The following is a 10119-nucleotide window of genomic DNA, read 5'->3' as shown; positions in this document are numbered from 1 at the left end:
TATTGATCATGAGTAACGTGAGTAATAATATTACTCGAATGATGCCCAACTCTGGCCGTTGCGAGAGACAAATATTTGAATTATGCAATTTTTTTGTCTCTGTCCATGCGTGTCACCCAAAATGAGTTCGTGTGTCACCTCTGACACGCATATCATAGGTTCGCCATCACTGCTCTATGACTTTGGAGGTGGAAAAAAGGACTTGATTAAATCTAGAATATATGTCCTGACCAGGCAGTTTTCTCAGAGAGGACTAGCTTGTGGTCTATAGGAAGCAGTTCAGTTCCAAGTCATTTCAGTTCTGGTTTGGTGTACAATGTATAGAACAAACAAATAGGAATTTTGGAAAATTAATGAGGCTCTGGAAAAGATTCTATCCTTCCAGTTATCTTGAAATTTTGAGTTTAGTCTAAGCAGTCTTTGAGTAAGTATTTAGCTATGCTTGGGAACCTGGCTAGAACCAAGCAAACCAAGTGTAACTTGCATAAAGATTGTAGTTCACAGATCTGGGGCGAAGCTGAGGGATAGTGTCACAGAATGATGCCCAATCACAAAATCTGGTAGATCACTCTAATATGCATCATTCTTAAGGGGATGTATAGAGAGAATCCAGTTACCAAGGCAATGAAAGAATGTGTTCAAGAGTTAGAATAAGGGACAGTGCTTGAAAAGCTTCTGATGTTGACAAGGGGCTAGTTTTAGAACAACTGTTTTACAGTATTCACATACCTAGAACACAAATGACCATGTACATCATGAGATAAAAACACCCATCTTGAGAATGAAACATTACCCAATACAATTGAAGTTCCTGGGTTCTCCTCTCTGCATCTCTCTGAGTTTCTTGTATTTATAATACAAATACATGTATTCCTAAATTAATGTTGTCACAAGTTATTTCCTTCATCTATATGCTATTATTCTGCATGAATGTTTCTGTAACTTGAGTTTCTTCATTCAATATTATGTTTGTGAGATATTTTCATGTTGCTACATGTAGCACTGTTTAGTAGTTTTTAGCAGTGCTGTCTTTGCTGTGGTCTGAGTTGTAGGGAGGAAGAGAAAAGGAGGAGGCCATATAAGGGACTTGTACAGACTGCACACTTGGTGTCCCCAAGTGGTGACCCAATTTGTCCATGAGTCAGCTGCAAATGTGCTAACAGGATCTGGCTAGTAAAGAATTCTAATTATAATGAAAGAAACTGAATTTGCATGAAGAACTTGGAATCAACCAAATATTATAATATTTCATGGTAATAAACACATGATATGAGCATAATAAATGCATGTTTCCTGATAAAAATAATTTTTAGCTGAAATATATCACTGTTTCAAAAATTAGACACTCTTACAAGTGCTATGGGAAAAATGGCCTAATTAATTTTTCTCTCCTTTGTTTTCTCCACCCTTTCTTCTCTAGTGGATATGATTCCTGCCCTGTAGTTGTCTGAAGGATCAATATTGAGCATCATTAGTGACCCTCAGCTTCCACCTGACTGTACACCACAGCAAAGTCTTTGGAAATATTTTTCAGTTAAAACAGTAATGACTTTTTTTGGAATGTATTCCCAGTGGAGCCTGTTTTCTATGTAGCCTGGAAGAATACCTAACTAACATTGGCAATTCTTCAAATACTTTATAAAAAAAATCATTCTATATCAAAGAACTGAGTGACTGGGTTGTTGAAGGGGACCTTAAGAATTGAGGATATCAATTCACCTGGAAGATTCAACCACTGCTATTCAGAGCTGCTGCTGAAATACCATGTCTAAGAACTCAGAGTTCATCAATCTCTCATTTTTATTAGATCATGAGAAGGAAATGATCTTAGGAGTTTTAAAGAGAGATGAATATTTGAAGAAAGTGGAGGAAAAGAGAATAAGGTAATATTCTTTTATCTTTGCTGCCCTCCTTCACTGCTTTCTGTTTGTTTGAAGCAATTTAGATCAGAAATGGGACAACTGCAACCACATTGAAGACAAATGTTGTTCAGTGATTTCAGGGGTTCCAAATCATAGCCCAAATATTTTTTGTACTTTATTATTTAGCTGGATGGAAGAATGGAGTTGATCTAATAACATGGTGTTGATGAGAATGCCCATTTTTAATAATGTCACAACTTGTAGCTAAGTGGGAGGACTGCCCAAGTTTTAGTGCTAGCTCTGGGATATATTAGTTGCATGACCTTGATTAAGTTACTCAACTTCTCCATGCCTTGGTTTCCTCATCAATTAAACAAGGATAATAATAATAATAGTATATACCTCATAGGGTTGTTGCAAAAGTTAAGGAAGATAATACATGTGCAGCACCTGGTACCTAAGTGTAAAATAAATATTAGCTATTATTTATTTATAATGCTTTTCTCTGATCAGTCTTACTGGGACTTTGTCTCCACTATAGCTGGGATAAGAAGCAGGGGATCTTGGGAGTGAAACTTACCTATTCTACCCCAGGAACACCTATATTTTTTCAAATATGTCTCTGTGAGAAAAGTTGAGTAATATTGGCACAATCGAGTTTCACATCAGTTATAGGCATGTTTGATATTTGGCTAAATCCCCATATATGATCTCACCTATGTTTCAGCCAACATCCATTCTGATTGATTGCATTATCTGTTCTGAATGGTCATATTGTCATTCTGATTGGCTGCTTCATTCACTGCAATTAGTTGCTGCCTGTACTGTCCTGCTTGTTAAATATATTTAGCTATTACATATCACCCCTGAATACAGGAGCAGATATAAACAGTTTCCTACTCAATTACTGCTTACTGTGCAACATGTAGATTTTGTCTTGTATGTTTTCCAAACTGCAATCAGAAGCTTTGTTTATTTTGCTTGAAGAGAAAACTTGTATTAATATTTATTATCTTAACATGTTCCCAAAATAATCAATGTACCTAAAGCAACTAGGATCCTTAGAATTGGAAATACATTAAAATATTCTTGATTGATGCTTATTTCATATTACAATATACATAAGAGCTCTTCAGGGTAAAGTTATTGATTTTCTGCCTCTTTAAATTTTTTTGAGTAATTAATGTTTTTTTCTACACTAAACTGTGTTAAATGTGTTATCTCATTTTTTTTTTGAGCTACCAAGGTATGAGTCAAGCCCAGAGATTTTGGTTCTGTCACTCTTAACAGCTCTGTATTGAAAAGCCATGCCAAATTTGGCAGCTGTTGAAGCATACATCCACACTTATTGATTGAAATCTTAGTTGCACCATGAAATCTTTGTGTCACCTTGTACAAGTGACTTCCATAAATAACTGGAGAGCATTATGCTAAGTGAAATAAGCCAGTCAATGAAGGAAAAATACCACATGATCTCACTCATTCATGGATAATAGAGACCATTATAAACTTTTGAACAATAATAGATACAGAGGTAGAGCTGCCTCAAACAGATTGTCAAACTGCAGCAGGAAGGCTGGGGAGGGTTGGGGGCAGGAGGTAGGGGGGTAAGAAATCAACCAAAGGACTTGTATGCATGCATATAAGCATAACCAATGGACATAAGACACTGGGGGGATAGGGGAGGCTAGGGGACTGTCTAGGGCGGGGGGAAAAAAGGACACATATGTAATACCCTTTGTAATACTTTAAAAAAATAAAAAAAACAAGTGACTTCCATAAATAAATCTAGTTTCCTCATTTGACAAACAGAAATTATAACATTAGCTACCTCATAAGGTTGTTGTAAGGATTAAATAAGATATTATCAAGAACGTAGAGCAATACTGACATACAGTAAGCACTATATAATTCCTGGCTATAATCATTATTCCCATGGTTCGTTTGGCTCTTGATTTACTAGTTCTAGTGACCACTATCAGTGCTCCATTCAGATCCTCTGGGTCCCTTGGATCTATGCTCTCATCCCCCATTTTCTACCTGCTTTACTTCTAAGGGTTGGCACCTACTGTTTTCTTTAGAGGACCACCTTTGGGTGGTTGGAGTTGCCCATAGGATTAGAAAGCCACAGTGACAGGTAAGTTTATGTCCCTATTGGGCAGCCCCAAATCAATGGCTGACAGATACTGTAACCATTTGCCTCTACCTTGAGGCAAGACAGACTCAACAATGCGACTTCTGCTTCAGAGCTCCCCATGGGAACATGCTGAGGTTGGACTTCACCTTGGCTTTGGCCCTCTTCCTTTCCTTTCCTACCTCACCTACTTCCTTATCAGTTCCTACAGAGAGCACTCCTTAAATAATTTGCACAACAAATGCACATTTCAGAATTAGCTTCTGGAAATCTCAACTAGAGGATTTGCTAGAGCACACAGGGAACTTAATCATTTTCCTTGCTATCATCCAAAGTTATCAACATAAGGAAATTATGGTGTAAGAGATTTTGTTGCACCAGAAAACTTTTGTGTTAGTTATTACAGTTGTTTTCACTGTGCTACAGAGGTGTAAGTTGATATTTGGTGGGAGTCTAGAGGAAAAAATAATCCGCTATGAATAAGATCTAAAAGAAGAAATGGTTTCACAGGAGAGGTTACATATGAGCTTAGCCATGAAATTTGAAAAGGATTTTGATACTGGCAAATATATATCAACTATATTTCATCTGTTTACCATGAACCACAAAATTGCCTTCAGATTCCACTAATAGGCTTCAGAAGGAAATGGAAGCCAAGGAAAAAAATTTAAGCATTATGATCATCACAAAGAAAAAACTGGTCTGTAAAGTTAGTAAACTGGAGTTTGGGAAGCAGTGGATTTTGTATTTGTGTGCTTACTTGCTTAAATAGGCTGTCCTTAGAGATTAAGAAAATAGAACAATGGAAAAGTGTGAAAATTATATTGAATCAACATTTTAGAGGCCTGTCCCACAATTGTGCTCCACAGTCCACATAGCCACTATAATGTGGCATTTGTTAAGGTGGAACCGGTCTCTGGGTGCTCTTTTATTAATTTCTTTATTGATTAAGGTATTACATATGTGTCCTCATCCCCCATTACCCCATACCCCCCAACCCCTGGGTGCTTTTAAAAGTGCTCTGCACCCAAAAGCACATCAGAAACCTGATTATTACCTCCAGGCATGAACTGTAGTTTGGGGAGAGATATCAGAGCATTCTAGATTCATCCCAGAGGCTCAAATATATTTATTTTTCTATTTAAGCCCAAGCAGGAAGGAGTGATACAGGACATACAGACACAGGTTTCAAGTATTAAAGAGCAAGAGTATTTTAAATGTTCTTTGTAAAGAACAAATAAATTATGTTTATTGGTGCTTTAATGCAATGAAGAAAGAGGGAGGAACTGATGCAAAGAAAATTGGAACTATCAATAGTGACTGCAAATGCAAAAAAAAATACCTTTCATTTGGAAGCATAATATTAAAATGTTTGTTGATCCTTTTGTATTTTAGATTTTTCTAACTGTGGAAGAACTCAGCCTAACATAAAAAAGTACATGACTCATAGTATCTATTTCTACCTTCCCAAATATCAATAACAAATTTTTACTCTACTTGATCTTCCACACCTAAAAATAAATACTGCTTGCTAAATGTCTACTTTGTCGTATTGACTTATGTAAGAAATCTTCAATTTAAAATAAGTACCTATTTATTTCTGCAGTTCATTTGTTGGCTTTATTCTCACGAAGATATCATTTTCATTTGGCCACAATGCCTAAGTCTAAACCATGTCTGCACTTAGGTTCTTTTTGACACCTATTCTTGGACTTGTCTCAGTAGTAAGTTCTATTCATTGCCTTATAGTAGTGATGGTGAACCTTTTGAGCTTGGCGTGTCAGCATTTTGAAAAACCCTAACTTAACTCTGGTGCTGCCACATATAATAGAAATATTCTGATATTTGCAATCATAGTAGAACAAAGATTTATATTTTTGATATGTATTTTATATATTTAAATGCCATTTAACAAAGAAAAATCAACCAAAAACATGAGTTCGCATGTCACCTCTGACATGTGTGTAATAGGTTCGCCATCACTGCCTTATAGCATACATTTCTCTTTTCTTTCTTCCTATCCAACTCTCAGTTTTGCTCAACTCCAGCAGTCACTTTAAAAAAATCATTCCTTGACTGGGATTCCTCTGGCAACTATTATGGGTCTGGAGGTGGACATGAGACCAAAGATGACCCATTGAAGAGGGGTCTCTTCCCCAGTGGACATGTCCAATAACACAGTTATACCAGTTGCTGTTGCGTGTGAATGCCAGCACCCAGATATACTAGTATGGGCCACACTTCTGGGCTACTTAATTTTTAATTACATTTATTGGGTGACATTGGTTAATAAGATTATATAGATTTCAAGTGTACATTTCCTTTGACACATGGTTTGTATACTGGATTGCATACCCACCACCCAAAGTAAAATCATCTTTCATCATATATATTTGACCCTCATTACCCTTCTGTCTGGTAAGCACCCTTCCCTCTGGTAACCACCATACTGCTATCTGTGTCTAAGAGTTTTTGTTCATTTGTTTTTCTTGTTTGTTTATTTGTTCCTATTATTTATATCCCAAAAACCTAAATATTAGATCTGAAACAATAGATTACCTATGTTTTATAGCTACTAAACTTATGGACCTTGGTCGGAGAGAACATTTTATGCATTTGAGCCCAAAGGCAAGGGAAGTAAAGGCAAAAATAAATGAATGGAACTATATTAAACTAAAAAGATTCTACACACCAAAAGAAACCACCAACAAAACAAAAAGGCAGTCCAACCAGCGTGGCTCAGTGGTTGAACATCAACCTATGGACCAGGAAGTCATGATTCGATTTCTGGTCAGGGCACATGTCCGGGTTGTGGGCTTGATCCCCAGTAGGGAGTGTGCAGGGGGCAGCCAATGAATGATTCTCTGTCATCATTGATGTTTCTATATCTCTCTTCCTCTCACTTCTTCCAAAAATTAAGAAAAGTCAACCAACTGAACGGGAGATGATATTTGAAAACAATAACTCTGACAAGGGGTTAATATCCAAAATATATAAATAACTTATGCAGCTAAATTTAATACAAAGAAACAATCCAATTAAAACATGGGCAGAGGACTTGAAAAGACACTTCTCCCAAGAAGACACTAATTTCCAACAGATATATGAAAAGATGCTCAACTTCACTAGCAATTAGAGAAATGCAAATCAAAAGTGCAATGAGATACCACCACACACTTGTTAGAATGACTATTATCAACAAGACAAGTAATAAGAAGTGTTGGAGAGGACATGTAGAAAAAGGAGCCCTCATTCACTCTGGTAGGAATGTAAACTGGTATAGCCTCTATGGAAAACAGAATAGAAGCTCCTCACAAAATTAATAATAGTTACCAAATGACCCAGAAACACCTCTTATGGGTATCTAACTGTGAAATTTGAAAACATTTATTTGTAAAGATGTATACACCCCTATGTTCATTGTAGCATTATCATGGTGTCCAAGACATGGAAACAGCTAAAGTGTCCTTTGGGCCAGGCCAGGATAGCTAAGTGGTTGAGTATCGACCTGTGAACCAGGAGGTCATCGTTCAATTCCTGGTCAGGATGCATGCCTAGATTGTAGACTTGATCCTTGGTGAGGTGTGTGCTGGAGGCGGCCAATCAATGATTCGCCCTCATTGTTGATGTTTCTATTTCTCTCTCACGCCCTTCATCTCTGAAATCAAAAACAATGTTTTTTATTTTATTTTTTAGCCATTTATTTTTATACTAGTGGCCCGGTGCATGAAATTCGTGCATGGCGTGGCAGGGGGGAGTGTCCCTCAGCCCTGTCTGCACCCTCTCCAATCTGGGACCACTGCTGGCAGTCAGTCATCCCTCTAGCAATCTGGGACCACTGGTTCCTAATCCCTCACCTGCCTGCCTGTCTGATTGCCCCTAACTACTCTGCCTGCTTGCCTGCTCCCCTCCCAACAGCCCCCTCTGCAAGCCTGCTCGTCCCCAACTGCTCCCTCTGTCAGCCTGATCATCCCCAAGTGCCCTCCCCTCCTGGCCTGATTGTCCCTAACTGCCTCTGTCTCGGCCCCACCACCATGGCTTTGTCTGGGAGGATGTCTGGAAGGTCTCCCAGTCTAATTAGCATATTACCCTTTTATTAGTATAGATATTATTAGAATTTTCAATAATCTTTGTTGTTGAAAGTATTACATATGTCCCCCTTTTCCCCACATTGACCCTACTACAGCCCTTCCTCACTCCTCACCCAGGCCCTCATCGCCCTGTTGTCTGTGTCCATGGGTCATGCATATATGAAAACGAGGTCCATGGTTGATTACCTCCTACCCACCCACTCTCTCTCGCCTTTCCTCTGAGATTCTGCACTTTGTTCCATGCTTCCATGTCTCTGGATTCACTACTTTTATCAGTTTATTTTATTACTTAGATTCCACATATGAGTGAGATCATGTGATACTTGTGTTCCTCTTAGTGATTGATTTCACTTATCATGATACTCTCCAGGTCCTTCCATGCTGTCTCAAAGGGTAAAGTATTGTTCCTTTTTATTACTGCATAGCATCCCATGGCATAAATGTACCACCGCTTTTTTCCCCAAAATGTAAGTTCTTTATTTTTTTTTTAATTTACATTCTTTATTGTTAAAGTATTAGATAACGCTCCTTTACCCCCCATTGTCCTTTCCCTGCTGCGCCCACCCCCCAGCACATGCACTTACCCCCTACTTTCTGTGTCCATTGGTTATGTTAAATACATGCATACAAGTCCTTTGGTTGATATCTTAACCATCCTCCACCCCCATTTTCCCTCTGACGTTTTAATGTTTGTTCTATGCTTCTCTGTCTCTGGATCTATTTCTGTTCAACGGTTTATGTTGTTCATTATATTAAACAAATGAGTGAGATCATTTGATATTTATCTTTCTCTGACTGGCTTGTTTTGCTTAGCATAATGCTCTCCAGGTCCAAGCATGCTTTTGCGAATGGTAAGAGTTCCTTCCTTTTTACAGCAGAGTAGTATTCCATTGTGTAGATGTACTACAGTTTTTTAAGCCACTAATCTGCTGATGGGCACTTAGGCTATTTCCAAATTTTAGCTATTGTAAATTGTGCTGCTATGAACATAAGGGTGCATATATGCTTTCTGATCAGTGTTTCTGATTTCTTGATATATATTTCTAGAAGTGGGATTATTGGGTCAAATGTGAATTCCATTTTGAACTTTTTGAAGAAACTCCATACTGTTTTCCACAGTGGCTGCAGTATTCTGCATTCCCACCAACGGTGCAAGAGGATTCCTTTCTCTCCACATCCTTGCCAGCACTTGTTGTTTGTTGATTTGTTGATGATAGCTATTCTGACAGGTGTGAGATGGTACCATATTGTTGTTTTGATTTGCATCTCTGGAATGATTAGTGACTTTGAGCATGTTTTCAGGTCTCTTGGCCTTCTTTATACCCTCTTTTGAAAAGTATCTATTTAGGTCCTCTGTCCATTTTTTTTTTTGCATTATTTATCTTTTGTTAAGTTGTATGAGTTCCCTATAAATGTTGGAGATTAAAACCTTATCAGAGATAACATTGGCAAATATGTTCTCTCATATAGTGGGCTTTTTGTTGTTGCTATATTTCTAGAAGTGGGATTATTGGGTCAAATGTGAATTCCATTTTGAACTTTTTGAAGAAACTCCATACTGTTTTCCACAGTGGCTGCAGTATTCTGCATTCCCACCAACGGTGCAAGAGGATTCCTTTCTCTCCACATCCTTGCCAGCACTTGTTGTTTGTTGATTTGTTGATGATAGCTATTCTGACAGGTGTGAGATGGTACCATATTGTTGTTTTGATTTGCATCTCTGGAATGATTAGTGACTTTGAGCATGTTTTCAGGTCTCTTGGCCTTCTCCTTATGTCCTCTTTCAAAAAGTATTTAGATCCATTACCCATTTTTTGATTGGGTTGTTTATCTTCCTTTTGTTAAGTTGTATGAGTTCCCTGTAAATGTTGGAGATTAAACGCTTATCAGTGATAACATTGGCAAATATGTCCTCCCATTCAGTGGGCTTTCTTGTTGCTTTGTTGATGGTATCTTTTGCTGTGCAAAAGCTTTTTATTTTGATATAGCCCCATTTGTTTATTTTCTCTTTAGTTTCCATTGGAATTATAGT

The 10119-nt window shown here is 37.8% G+C and overlaps 1 protein-coding gene across 1 annotated transcript in view; it reads left to right on the top strand.

The window, feature by feature from the left end:
• Positions 1–1679: 1679 nt before the first annotated feature.
• The window catches only part of LOC102767615 (synaptotagmin-like protein 5), a gene marked incomplete at its 3' end in the record, with an annotated part of 29127 nt that continues 20687 nt past the window's right edge, over positions 1680–10119 (top strand). Inside the window, exon 1 of the mRNA XM_006771031.1 lies at positions 1680–1883. Coding sequence (XP_006771094.1) covers positions 1765–1883 — 119 coding nt within the window. The remainder of the gene's footprint in view (positions 1884–10119) is intronic.

The sequence above is a fragment of the Myotis davidii genome, unplaced genomic scaffold (genome assembly GCF_000327345.1).
Source record: "Myotis davidii unplaced genomic scaffold, ASM32734v1 scaffold1445, whole genome shotgun sequence".
Taxonomy (NCBI): Eukaryota; Metazoa; Chordata; class Mammalia; order Chiroptera; family Vespertilionidae; genus Myotis; species Myotis davidii.
Note: the sequence above shows the minus strand (reverse complement) of the source record. Positions and strands in the feature narration are given on the sequence as shown.